The sequence below is a fragment of the Lissotriton vulgaris genome, chromosome 2_1, assembly GCF_964263255.1.
Source record: "Lissotriton vulgaris chromosome 2_1, aLisVul1.2, whole genome shotgun sequence".
NCBI classification, from domain to species: Eukaryota; Metazoa; Chordata; class Amphibia; order Caudata; family Salamandridae; genus Lissotriton; species Lissotriton vulgaris.
In genome coordinates, this window is record NC_141687.1 from 385,046,604 (window position 1) to 385,061,408 (window position 14,805).

At 45.2% G+C, this 14,805-nt stretch overlaps 1 protein-coding gene across 2 annotated transcripts in view; it reads left to right on the forward strand.

The window, feature by feature from the left end:
- The window catches only part of INPP5K (inositol polyphosphate-5-phosphatase K), a 425,899-nt gene that overhangs the window by 103,789 nt on the left and 307,305 nt on the right, over positions 1-14,805 (forward strand). For both annotated transcript variants that reach the window (XM_086955215.1, XM_086955214.1), the window contains exon 3: positions 2,476-2,586. In XM_086955215.1, the coding sequence (XP_086811341.1) occupies positions 2,476-2,586 (111 nt within the window). The remainder of the gene's footprint in view (positions 1-2,475; positions 2,587-14,805) is intronic.

Genomic DNA, 14,805 nt, shown 5'->3' on the forward strand with positions numbered 1-14,805 from the left:
AAGGGGTCATTGATATGAAACTCAACCCGGACCTCGTGCTCCTAGGGCTGAACTTCATGCATTGTCTGTGGTTGGTCATCATCGGACTATTTTGTATTTCAAAGGGCATCCTGAGCTTCTCATAGGCTGAGAGCTCAGGTATCCTTACACCACAGCAACACATGCATTTCCTTTGTCAGCAGGAGGCATCTGCCATTTTGTAAGGAGCAAGAGAACTGTTAAAGGGTTTCTGCAACTTGCAGCTTCCAGAAAGGCACAATCTGGAGAGGTAGACGTTAAACAGGACCATCTACTACCGCAAAGCTGCAGGTAGATGTGCAGTGTCATCGTAAGACTACAGAGGAAGATGAAGTATGCAAAGACCTTGACATCTAGGAGGTCTTCCATTTTCTAGAAAAGAGAAAACTTAATGCATGCCACGTTTTGTGGAAAATCTGACCTAGAACACAGCAGAGGAACATCAGATCACAACGATATGGTGATACAAAACATTTTAAAATGACATAGTAAGGGTGGCAAAAGGAGAGTGTACATACTGAGGCACGGAAGTCTGAACAATTGTTCAGTTTTCTTAGAGAGGCTATGAAGACAGAACAGGAGGAGATACTTACGTGTCCGAAAATGGCGTGCAAGAGGCACATATATTCTAGTACTACATTTCCCAGTAAAAATAAACCCAAAACGTTTTTGGGCTATTGACAACACCAATCAACGAAAGAGGTTGCTGTTTTTTATGTCTTAGGCCCTGTACCACTCTCCATGGTGGCTTCAGTGCAAAGCCTTGCAGCCAGTGCATGAGGTGGGTTGAAAAGTAGTGCAGCAGTTGTATCAGTTCAGGTGCTGCGATTTAAACAGAACTCTTCGTCCTGGACCTTTACAAAGTGTCTGGTGCGGGTGGCTGCCTTCCTTCAAATTATATCTATTTTTTTACAACTGCATTGTCAAGGCTCTGTCAAAGGTAGAGGCGTGTGCCCCTACAGCCGCATATTCCAAGAACTAAGGCAGATCTAGAACACCGGGAAATCTTCCACCATTCCAGTAACAAGATTGCGATTTCTTGAACAATAAAGGATACTAAACTTGAAAGGCCACCTGAAACTGGTTTCATGGCAAACCACGCTTCTGCTCAGCAAGCAAGTCAGATAATTACAGGTGTTCACCGTAAATGAGCTGTACCTTCACCAAAGACTAGATGATTTAATGAACTTACACAATATTTGAAAGATCCAATGCTAGAGAAGAAATTAGGTGCTAACTATAACTCCAGATCTCCAATGTTGGTATCTTTCATATATTCACATACGACACTTCCTCCTCCCCGGTCAGAATATTTCAAGCATGTCCCTTTAATGAAACATACTAACTCTGGAGGACTGGAGTTACAGGTTAGTTCTCATTTCTAGTCTAGGGAGTAGCAGAGGTTCTTGAATTGGGATAAGGATACCTAGGTGAATTGAGGAGTGGAGTGTCTTGAATTAAAAGGAGGTCTTTTTAGTGAACGAGAGAGAACAGTTAACCTTTCAGTGAAAGTTGGAGGAGCAATGGAGGAATGAGAATAGCGAGTTGTTAAGTGAGAAATGATGGTAACCCTTAAACCAGAGGGGGGTGCCAGGTGAGATTATTGCCGGAGCAGGTTCAGCGGTGTAGCATGACAGAGGGATGTAGTCCTTCTAGCAAATGTAGGATTGGTTATATTGTAGTGAGAGTGAAACCAGTTGTGCTTGCAACGAGAGGTGAGGCTTTGTGCCTCATAATAAAAGGGAGAGTTGCGGACTCCTATGGTGAGATATCTGTAGGTGGTTCTTGTTTTAAGAAGGGGAACAGTGACCCTTCTGGCAAAAAAAAAATCTTTGGCCCTTGTTGTTAGGCATTGTTTGCTCTTCTAGTGGACAGCAATGGCCTTGGTGTGTTGGGGGGTGTGCAGACCCTTATGTAGTGAAAGGGGGAGTATTAGATATTGTAGTGATCTGAGGAGAGATAATCCTTGTGGTAAGATGGTGAGTGGTGGCCATTGTTGTGATATGGCGAGAGCTGTTTCTGTCAGTCTGCGGAAGAGCAGAAGTCTTGAGTTGTGAAGTTGTTTTAATGTACGTACCAGCCTACCTGGCCGACATTCCTTATGTTCCCTGTCTGGTCTTAATTGTATCAGAAAAATCTGCTTTTGGTGGACGATACACCCTACCTTGCCTCATCTCCTGGCCCTGTCCCTTGCCATTGTCTTTGACTCAAAGGACCCTGCACCCTGGCAATCCCTTTTGGGCAAGCCTGGGAAGCATGCTTTGTCTCACTATAGCATGACGCCTATTATTTTGTGTGTTGGTCTTCCTGCTGTATCATGTTTTGTCCTGTTCTACCCTCATTGGTAGACTGGCCTTGCTAGTGTGAGGGTCATGTTATCACCTTGGCCCACTACGGAGCTTTCATGGATTCATTGTGCTCTCTGTATTATCCTCATTACTGTTCCTCTTCTTGCAGGCTGCACGTGGTTACCTGGAATGTGGGCACTGCCGGTCCCCCTGATGATGTCTCTAGTCTGCTGCATATTGAGTCGAGCGCGGGAACTGGTGTGGACATGTACATCATTGGGTGAGTGTAAATGATTTAGTCCTTCTATGGTGAGTAGGAGTGGATTAGAACCTTCATTAGAGCGTGGCACACAAATTAACAAATAAATACAATGCCTAGTAAGAGCTATCACTTCCAAGAAAAGGTCTTTATTTACTGGTAAGTTAACTAGGGCTGTTTAAATTAGGACAAGTACAGAAAACTATAAAGTGCTAGCACCTCCAGGCCAAAGTTACAAATGTAAACATTGCACCAAAACGCTTAGTACTTAAAAAATGAATAACATTAGGCCATGTGATATGTTATCCCATGGGCCAACTTTGAAGCTGGTTTGATTAGTTATGGTCTATGGCTCAAGGATTAAAGACTAGTTCTAGCATTTTACTAAGAACTGTTTACAAATTCACAATCAGTGTAAAAGACGTAGCCCCACTTAAATATGGATTGGCTTCAGTTTATTATTATCTATCTACCACTTGCTCTAGTTTCTTTGTGCAAGGTTTGACATATCAGTAAATTTGAGACCCTGCTGCTGAGTATCTTGCAAAAACACTCCACATTCTCTCAGCTCCACACAAAACATGAACAAGAGCCCCACTCAAGTCACTGGTGAGTTTATAGGATGCCTAGGCCAGTATATTTTATTAAAATTCATGGTTTAATATTTAGTGGGCATTGTCCAACAGGACACCGTTCTGTAGTGATACTAGTTAAGGGTGAAAGTGGTCTCAGGATTTCAAAAAGGGGACAGGGTGCAAATAGAGTACTAAACTACAGCAGTATGTATCTCGCCACAGCCCCATAGGAGAAATTTTCAGTTAGCAGGGTAACCACAGGACTGGGTATCCACCGATGCCACCAATTAATGGATTTAGGGCTGGAGTACCATTTCCAATGTAGGTATGAGAGAGCTGGGTGGTAACCAGATTTTCATTCTATCTATGTAAGATACAATGACGTGTAAGGAATCTAAATGGAACTCATTTGCACTGTCACTTACGGCGAGTTGAGGGGAGTAAGGGTGGTATTACCAGACAGGTTGGGGATGGTGCTGGATTGCTATCCTTGCCGGTTTATAACACTTTTCTGCAGTGTCTCAAGCGCTGCTCAGAAAGGTTTCTTCTGGGGTAGTTCTGTCCAGTTGGACTGCAAGGTCCTTGTGCTCCCTGGCTTTTTCTGCTTGTGATACAGTCCACTGAGGCTTCCAGTTACCTAATCCCTGTGTTGACTTCCTCTTGGTCAAGGTCCTGCTCTTCTTCATCTTCAAACTGATACTCAGCAACTGGGATCGCTTCATCAGTCGATGGGGGAGACAAAGGTATTCTGGGGCCAGTCCGGTGCAAAATGTTTTTAAGCTAGTGCGGGCAGTCATGTCTCGAAGTTTAGGCAAATACTATTTAATTGGCCAAGAAGGTCAGTATATGGACATATTCAGGGATCATAGGCGAAGCAAGAGACCATCAAAAGGGAAGCTTCAAGCTTCAATCTAATTCTGAATTTCTCAAGTATTGAAACTTTCATAGATTCACATGCTTGAATCATTCCCCATAATCAGGGATGGCTGGTGACATTTGAAAGTGGTGCGGCGTAACATTCTTGTCGTACTGCACTGCGGTGAGCGAGCGCAAACACCCTATAGGGGCGTTTGGTGGGGCTCTGCCCCCATGAAAAGTTTGAAAAAGAGTGAACAAATGCTGCATTTTTAAGCAAATTTGAGGAAGCAGGAAGGTTAATAAAGCAATTAGTGCTGGGCCTAATAAACATAGATCGTTCACTGCACCTCCCTTCCCCTCACTTCACACAGCTTTGCTCTTGTACCATCACCCAGCTCCACAGAGACCCATGCTCACTCACAGGTGTACACACACCTCTCTAGTGGGCAAAAGTTAGTCAAATGTTCAAGCTTGTACCTCTGAATTCAGGCACTAAAATCCAAGCTTAAATATATACATCAAATTCTTCATACCACTTTTCAAGTGTCATATTTTAGGAAATTAGAAATCATGGCAATGTCCGTAAGGTTTCTTACAATAAACAAGAAGAATTGTAGGTTTTGCATGTCTAATTCCACTTTTAATCGACAATCTTGTTCACTTTCATCACTTTTTCAGCATGTCACAGAAAAAGGGGTGAGAGGACAATGTGCTTAAGACATCCATTTCCGCATGGCAAAAAACACGAGACAAAAAAATGTCATCAGCTGATTCTCCTACGTCCCCAGGAAACATTTAGGTAAAATTGCCTGCAACAGCCGATTCCTACATGCCAAGAGTTAAAGCTGGCCTTGCACCAACTGAAATCTCAAGTTCTGTGATTTAGAAAGATGCTGGCAATGACGATTCAGTTCTAATAGTCGCATTCAAGGCTCCATAGGTGCCAAATTGTATGAACTGTAAAGTACCTGGTCCAGTTGCTGATACAGTCAATCAACCAATCAATCAATCAATCAATAAACTTTATTCGTTTATTGTTTCCAAAACCATAAAAGTTACACAAATACAATACATACAAACAAAGAATTGTTAACATAATTTAAAAAATAAACTCCGTTACCACACAATAGATTATCTAAAAACATGTCTAAATGAGTAGACTCTGCATGTCCATAAAGTGCCTAGATTTCATAGATGCTTTTAAAAACCCTACTATAAAAATTATACAATCATCCTTCAACAATTGAAGATACATTAGTGCTGGTCTGACTTGATTAAAATTAAATTTCTTTAAAATATGAACTAAAAAGTGCCTCCTGGAGACTTCATACAATTTACAAAAACATGAAGTGCAGCAAATCCTGAGGAGACATTCTGTCGCAGCCACAGGAAGCTAGCACTTGGCCTCTGGAAGCCCCCTTGGGTCTTGCTAGCAGGAGATGGAAGAGATTCATCGGAACCTGGTTAAAAGACATGTTTCATGTGTTGTCAAGGACCCCATAAGAAATGGTTCTGACAGTGGCGTTGATTAAAGCAATAAGTATGCCCGAACACTTGGTTTCAGTGCCTCTTCTGCATCCCGATCTGCTTACCTATGGCTCAGAAAGGCTATCTTGGTTAATTCCACATCCTTTCTTACAATAGCATCTGGCTTAAAGAATAAAACACCCCGCCCAATCCATTCAAACCCTCTTTTAATATGATTAAGCCAGGGGATACGAGCCACATTATCTAAGGACAGGCCTTCTCTTAAGATCAAATGAGTGATACAGTCCGATTTCTTGCTTGGTTAATAAGCCTTTGTCTAAATATTCACCCAAATAAGTGCAGGCCGGAATTCACCTCCAGGCATGTCATGTGAGCTTATTACCCTGCATCCCGCAGTAGCAGAGCTTACATACACAAGAAGAGGATTATTTTCCTACTTGCTGCTACCGTAACACATAATCACTCTTTCTTCCCCCTCCATCCCCAGACCGCCACTCAACGCAATTCTTTTTCTTGCTATTGCGTTTGCCTTTTTCTGTCTCCGGCTGAGGAGCAGTCTGTGCCACACCTGTTTCTGCTTTGCATGTCCGGCAGATTGTATTTCTTTCCACCTCATTACTTTTGCACAGCTACAAAACACTGAATGCAAAGCGCAAAGACCATCAGAGCCGCAAATCCCTCTTCCTAAAAAACAGCACGCACAACACTCGCATCGACTTTCCCGCAGTAAAACGGATTCCTTTGTGTAAAGGGATAGCACAGCAGTTTGGTGCAAGATAATTAAAAGTAATCAGGTTTACAATACTTTGGTGAGCGGATACAATGGAATGGGAGGATGGAGATAGTTTTACTGCAATAAATCACTTCACATCTTTTTTTGCATCTATATGTTAAACCAGCACTGGCTCCCAATAAGAGAAAGGATAAAGTTTAAGTCCCTTTGTTTGGCACATAAACTTCTACAGGACAAGGGCCCCACCATCCTTAAAAACGTAGTCGTGCCCTACAAAGCTATCAGGCCCCTCCGCTCTGATCATGAACATCTAATCACAGTGCACAGAGTAAAAAAGGCACGCATAGGAGGTCGGCGATTCTCGGTGAACACAGCTAAACTGTGGAACGCCCTACCTCTCAAACTTAGGAGCGAACCCTGTATTCTCCGATTCCGAAAACTCCTGAAAACCCACCTTTTCCCCTAAACCTTTCTCTCGGTCACCACCTCTGAATCGGCTGTCTTGGTTTTAGCGCTGGGATGCTTCCAGGTTACTACGCGCTCTATAAACCCACATTCATTAATTCATTCATGTACTATACGGCGCAGAGGTTAAATCTGTATTTATTAGTTGTGTGTATGGATCATATCTAATGTTATTATGCTGTCAGCCCGCACTTCCAGGGGCAGAGAGGTGGATCCACCTTTAACAGCTCTCTGAGAACACTAGGTGCTGCTCTAATGCTCTTCTTGACATCTGATGATGGTGCAGTGTGGAACCTGGCATTACAGTATGAAAAAATATCACTTGATAATTAGCTTCTGAAATCCTGATATCTGACAGTATTACATTTAAAAATTCTAATTATATTTGGTGTCCCATCGGGCGAGCTCGTTGAAATCTCATGACTTAATCGACTTCGGAAAATCTGATACTACCCAGGCACGCAGATACACGTCCAGTTCTGAGCATTCATGTTGACAATCTGTGCGTTGCTTAGGAATTTCAGGGTAGCTGACTGCGAAGATGGATGAAAGATATCGCCAACTCTCTACGTCTGCCTGCCACACTTTTAGTGGCATAAGGTGTGCGCAGTGGTGGGGTGCTGTTTGCTGAAGAAACATGTTTTTTTAATGTAACACTCAAATAGTGCTTCTAAGTGGCCTCCAAGCACTGTCATTTTGCAAGACTGCCTCCTTAGGATCGGTCTTCATTTGCCCCAGGTGGAAGGATAAACAGCAGAGCCACGTTGAAATTCGATCCCGTGCAGTTCATACGCACATATCTCGGCTGCTTACGCTGCAATTCTGCGACTGTTTTAAAAGCTAATGACGCAGAAGTGTAGAGAAACAATATCCGTATTTATAAGGTGCGCTGGGTGGAACTATAGCTGCAGTGCATATCGATACATAAACAAAGTTGAGGATGCACTTGACCGTCAAGCAGCCAAGGAAGGTGTAGGCATTGTATTAGTAGGATCTGAACCACAAACTTAGGATGTCTAGCAGGTATTTCACACCATAAGGCTTCTTGTTATTCAAAAGCACTTTGTGAGAGCGCGGCTTAAATGCATGTCCTTAAAAGGGCATTTTCTCCCGGGAGCAGGTCCCGCTCATCTCTGCCCCTTCTTTCGCTCTAAAGACGATGACAATGACACCTTGGCCCTGCGTGTGGAGGGAATAAAAAATAAAAAGTTACCTACCTTACTGCCAGTACCGTCCCGTGTGTTCGGAATCCTGGAGGAACAGGAAGCAGCCAGCAGGCAGCCTCCCTCCCCTACCCTAGGCTAAGCCAATCACAACGCTGCAATGTCAGCGTTGTGATTGGTGAGGCGCAGCGGAGAGTGCCCCAGCCAGGCCTTTTTCTCTATGTAGGCTGCATCATAGAAAACGGGAGAGTACGCATGACTGGGTTGGTCGACCACAGTCAATACCCACAACAGTGAGCAAAGCCACCCCCCTCCACCCCCCCTTCTGCCCTCGAGCAGGACCGCCTACCCGCCCGCCCACAACCAGGCACTCCAGACACTTCTGCTTTCTCACAGTGCGAGAAGCAGAAACATAAATTGGTAGTTTTACCATTTTATGTTTCTGCCTTCTCGCACTACGAGAAAGCAGTGGGGCGACGCCCCCACTCCCCTATAGAGGAGCTTCCACCTCCCATATCCGAGAAGGGAGTCCCCGACACCTTATTAAAGCAATGTCATAATAAACATAGACAATAGAGACCTAGTTTAGTAACATTTCACTGTTCTTAATAAAATAGGACCAAATTTAAAAGTCAAGCAATCAGATGGTACCACCCTTTAGAACCTTCCTGAGAGAAGCTGCAGTTCCTCAGATTTTCTACCGCATGTTGTGCTAGGGCGTCTCCACTGAGCTCTGCTTGATTTTCTTCAGTCACAGATATCTAAAGAAGATTTTCACATAGTTTTCTATTCTACATCAGTGGTTTCCCTCTATAACTACCTGCACTTGGTCTTTTGGTGCTTCAAACTAGTTTCAACTGAAGGACTGGGTTTTCTTAAGACCCAGCGGTGCCAGGGATAACACCTAAAACCTTCGTGGGTAACCTGTTCCGGCGTACAAATGACAGAGACACGGGACACTTCCTTCGGCGTCAAAGATTCGAGGCTTATTACTGCAGGGAACACAGAAGTCACAGGAAGTACAGCATGTGTAGGTTCGAGGAGTCTGATTCGACTTGCCTCTGTGGGTCGCTCCTTTTTATACAGTTCTAATGCATTGAACATCATGGTACACAAAGGTTTACAACTCGGTTCCCATCGTAAAAACCCATCTTCCCACTATTAGTACATTCCAATCAACAATAAACAGATCGAGGAAGGGACAGAAACAGGTGAAGAGGAAGACAGAAACAGTGGGGAGATCGGAAAGGGTGTAAAAAGGGGTGGTATCGGGAAACACAAGCTGCAGGCATCAAAGGGGACGTGCCTAATGAATGCACAACTAAGACAATAGACCGGCACGGCAAGATGAGCCTCGAGCGGGGCCATCTGCCTTACAGTGCCGTCCCCCTCATCATAAAGACACTTTCAAAGGAAACGTGTCTTCCGCAAGAGTTTGGGAATCCCAGGGTCGCGAAGCGGACAGCGTCCGTTCGCTGGCTACTTGAGGGCAAGAGACAAAATGGATGCCGCATCTAAGATGGAACCCGTGGGCTCGGATGTAGAAACCCACGAAACAAACGAACGGTTTAGGCTAGCACAGCGAAAACGCATACACCCACTAAAGTCGTCATTTGCGGTTCATAGATACCAGACTCGACCATATTCGTACGAGTCAAAAACACCACTTACGATCGTCACGGAACCTCAGACGCTCCTTTTGCCCTCATGTAGGCAAGCACTAGTCGGAATCATATTCGATATTCATCAGACCATCTAGATGTTGCTGCAACATAATTCTATCCATCAGAGCTCCTTTGGTAACAGGCGGCTGTCTTATACACGTCGTAGCGCAGAGGCCACATAAGGCAGGACCACACTGCACACAAAGGCAACATGTGAACAGAAATGCTACAACAACCCCGACGGTCATCAGAATTTTCCAACCCCAAGTCGGCATCAGGCCCCAAAACCACCCAAGTAGCGTCCAATCCCCTACGTCCACGTGTATGGACTCAGAGATCTTATGCAACTTTGAGATGGCTTGATAGACAGTCGGAGCGTTATCTGGAATGAAAATACAGCAGCTCGAATAGATCACCTTACATACTTCACCTCGATCTGCTAAAACAACGTCTAAAACCATACGGTTTTGCAACGTCATAAGCCTATCCGCCTGAAGTTCTGCTGTAATGTTACCAAGGGCACTGGCAGTGATATTAGCTGTCGATTCCACCACTCGGGTCAACTGTCTCAGGTTCCTACTATTGACCATAGGTCCCCAAAACGGAAAGAAACCCTTGAAAAAGTCTCCTGCCTCTTGACTGGCAGTGTCCTCTTCGCTAATCACGCCCCTCACAATTCGAGTCTTGTGGTAATCGGAGGCGACTGTATAAGTCGGTGGCAACAAATTTGCAATGTAACATGTGCCCGCAAAGTCAGAGGGCAACCACGTATACGCACGATCATGACAGACAAAGTACGTACCCTTGGCAGTCAGGAACACAGGGGAAGAGAGCATCAGTAAGACATACGTCTCGGAGCAAGCACTCTCTCCAAGATGAGCTCTCGGGCTTCGGCCACGACCTTTTAGACAGAAATTACCAAGGTGGGGTACGATCCATATTGGAGACGAGCTTTTAAGCTGTCTTTCACCCACGAGCGCACTATACTCAGCCTCACTCAGATCCCTATAAGCTCGCACCTCCTCCTCTGGGATGAGCGACGGCTCATAGATATCCCTATCTAAATCAGCGATCGCTATAGCCAAAGGCTTGTGGTATGGACCGGGACCAAAGTGCGGAGGACGTGGCTCTCGATTGGGGTAGGAATCTAGTGCACTTCGAAACATTGTTTGGAATGCTCGAGCTGAACCCTGGGAACTATAAGGAAGGACCAAGCACGGAATTCCCTTATCGGTGGTATGTGGCATCAACCCACACACCCAACAATTGGTAGTGTTAACCACCAACTGATGTTGATGAAGGAGCTGAATAAAGGAATTATTCATAAATTCCGCACGTCTGACCTGCTCGTGTTGGGGTAAGATGTGGAAGGAATGAGGAGAAACAGTGGAGGTAGTTTTAGGTTCAGGAGAAGGGGTAGGTGAGGCAGAAGGCAAGAACGTTAATATCAGGTAATACACCCCGCCCACCAATAGCGAAGAAACAGTTAAGAACAAAAGGAACACTTGAATCATGAAGCATTTTGTGCGAGTAATTTGCTGCAACTTGAATCTTTGGGCCTGAGCTTTTTCCAAATCCACCAGCTTAGAGAACAGCATCCTCTAAAACTGTCCGCAACGTTTCTTGACGCACTTCGTTCTGTGTAGCAGTAGTCAATCCCCAGGGGTTCCCAGGAACCGACGGCCTTCGACCTAGTGTCAAGACCTACTAACCAGAAGGAAGTACACGCGCTGCCCTACGGTCCACCGGATGTAAGGTATTTTATTTACAAATATACACAAAATCTCCTAGCTGTGGAAGCAAAAACATATATGGAAACAAACTCACAATATTTACAAAAAACAAAATTATACGAGTGTGTTCAGACTGAATGGTGTCAATGGGGTAATGTGGGTGTCAAGGGAGAAAGCAAAAACTTTTTTATTAGTCCTTGGTATTGGATCGCAGGAAGTATCGGCTTCTCCCAGGACGTGTCTGTTCATCAAACAACTGATCCGATGGTGGGACAGAGTTCTGCTGGTCAGTCAATTGTTCAGATCTTGAGTTTTTAGGTGGCAATTGTTCAACAATGTCGTTCTGCTGCACTGAGGGTTCTCCAACAGGCTGAGCGTCGCTAAAAGGGACAAAGTTCTGTGCAGTTTCCGTTTCAGACGAAGCAATGCCCTTCCTCACCCACGAGTCTGCCGGTAAAAGTATAGGTACCTTTTTAGTATGAGTGGCGTGCACCCAGTGTTTACGACCTTTCAACCGAACAGCAGTCCTCGTGGCGAGAAGAACTTGGTAGGGTCCAGTGAAGCGTGGCTCAAGATTTCGTTTGCGTCCCAAATTCCGTGTTACCACCCAATCTCCAGGCTGGAGCTGGTGGCCTGGACCCTCCGTCTGCGTCGGCAGTGCTTCAAAGACCTGTTGGTGAATTAACCTCAGTTTAGCAGTCAGATCATGCAGATAATCTATCAACATTGGGTACTCAAGATCAGAAAACACACTCGGTCTAGGGACCCCCCAAACATTTGCAGGGCGGCCGAACACAATCTCGTAGGGACTAAGCCCTACTCGGGAGTGTACAGTCGCCCTAGTAGACAGAAGGGCTAGAGGTAAAGCGTCAGGCCACGAGAGACCAGTCGTAGCCTGAACCTTCGCCAGCTTCAATTTAAGGGTACCATTATACCCTTCAACCAAACCTGCTGACTGGGGATGATTGGCGCTGTGGAATTTCTGGGTAATTCCAAGGCCCTTACACACACTCTTCATCATACTCCCCACAAACTCACTTCCGTTATCAGACCATACAATTCGTGGCATTCCATACCGAGGAAAGTATTCCTTCAGCAGGATTTTCGCAGTGGACAGAGCAGTGTTATCTTTCAGAGGGTAGGCTTCGATCCATCGGGAGAACGCGCAAACCACAACTAAAACGTATTTCAGGTTATTGCATCGCTCCATATGGATGAAGTCTAGCTGAATCACTTCAAAGGGACATGAAGGGGGAGCAAAATGGCCAGGAGGTGTAGGGGTTCCCTTTTCAGGATTATACATCATACATATCATACAATTCTTAACCAATCTCTCAGCACACTTCGTGATACCATCATTCTTCCATACAGGGGACAACAACTTACAAATACCTTTCGCGCTAATATGTGCCAAGCCGTGTGCCATCGTCACAACAGCTAGTACGTACGCATCTGGCAACATCCACCTCTTATTCTCTGACAAATCAATCCAACAACCATTCGCATCCAACTTTCCTGTACTCTCCTTCCACTTCGTCTTTTCAGACTCCGTGGCCTCGTTCTGAATCATTTTCACGCTCTCGATGGTATCCTCACACATACTAGTCTCTGTAGGCCACCTAACCGAACTCGTCACATACATTTTGGTACTAAGATTCTGAGCAGTCTCCTTAGCAGTTTCATCAGCGAACGCATTGCCACGACCAACATCATCCGTCACCTTACGGTGTGCACTACATTTAATAATCGCCACCTGCTTGGGCAATGTAAGTGCATCCAAAAGATCGTTCACGAGCTGTCCGTGTTGGATCTTCGTACCATGCGATGTCATAAAACCTCTCTCTCTCCACAAACGTCCAAAGCTATGTGCCACGCCAAATGCGTATTGGCTGTCGGTAAACACATTCACCCGTTTCCCTTTCGACAACACACACGCTCTAGTCAAAGCAATCAGCTCTGCCGCCTGAGCAGAATTCTGATTCAATCTCGCAGCCTCCACAACAGTATTCAATGTCACCACAGCATACGCAGTCGTTACATCGCCATTCGGCAGCTTAAAACATGAACCATCCACATACAAGGTCCCATCGGGATCTTCTAATGGAGTATTTTTCAGGTCTACACGACCTTTCGTTTCCTCTTCCGTTCGCAAGTAGCAATCATGAGGTGCTACTTCATCTGATTCCATGCTGATTGGCAACAAAGTCGCCGGGTTCAGGACGTTGCAACGTTTTATTTGAATATGACTTGCCAAAAGCGTCAACTCATAACCAGACAACCTTGCACTAGTCAAGTGCTGAGTTTTCGTACGATTCAAAAGAGTGTCAACTGCATGCGGAACCATTACCGTAAGCATATTATCCATGACCAATCCTGCAGATTGTCGGATGGACACCGCAGCTGCCGCTGTTGCTCTCAAACAACTCGGCAATGCTCTAGCTACCGGGTCCAAGGTCGAGGAAAAATATGCACATGGACGTTGCTTACCGCCGAATTGTTGCGTCAAAACACTCAACGCACAACCTTCTCTCTCGTGAACGTATAGTGTAAACGGCTTACTGTAGTCAGGAGTCCCTAGCACAGGAGCCGAACACAACGCGTCACGCAGTTCAGAAAAACTTTTCTGACATTCATCCGTCCATGGTAAAGGAGTTGGAACATCCTTGCACGTAAGAGCTACCAATAGTTTCGCTAGCAATGAAAAATTTGGAATCCACTGCCTGCAGTATGACGTGATACCTAAAAAGGCACGCACATCTCTCTGAGTTGTTGGTACAGTCATTCGAGCAATAGCTGCAATTCTCTCTGGGGTCAACCTTCTTCCCTCCTTTGACAATAAGTGACCTAGATAGGTTACTTCTTGACAACAATATTGTAGTTTAGAAGGTGACACCTTGTGATGTAAGTCACAGAGATGCTGCAACAACGATACCGTGGCAAGTTTGCAAATGTCATGAGTATCTGCAGCCACCAATAAGTCATCGACGTATTGGATCAAAGCCGCACCAGCCGGCAACACAAACGCATCAAGTTGGCCCTTCAAGGCTTGACTGTATATCGATGGACTCTCACAGTAGCCCTGAGGAGCACGTCTAAACCGGAAGCTGCGGCCACCAAGAGAGAAACCGAAAAGGTCTCTACTTTCCTCAGCAATCGGAATGCTGAAGAAAGCATTCTTCAGATCGATCACTGAGAACCAAGATGCAGAGGCTGGAATCAGAGTCAGTAGAGCCGTAATGTCAGGCACCACAGGGAACTGAGGAATCACAATTTTATTCACCTCCCGTAAATCGATAACAAAACGATAAACAGGTGGTTTTGATGGATCCGTGTGCTTCAAAATGGGCAGTACAGGGCTATTGCACACGTTTCCCCGAGTCTCCTCGATAACATCTTTTTCAATCAAATCGTAGATGATAGCTAACAATGCTCGCTCACCATCAAGGGAGATACGATACTGGGGAATACGTGGCAGTCGCACGTTAGATTTCAAGTGAACAACATAGGGGGAAATGTCAAGCAGGCCCACGTCATTGGGACCTGTTGCCCACAAAGATGCAG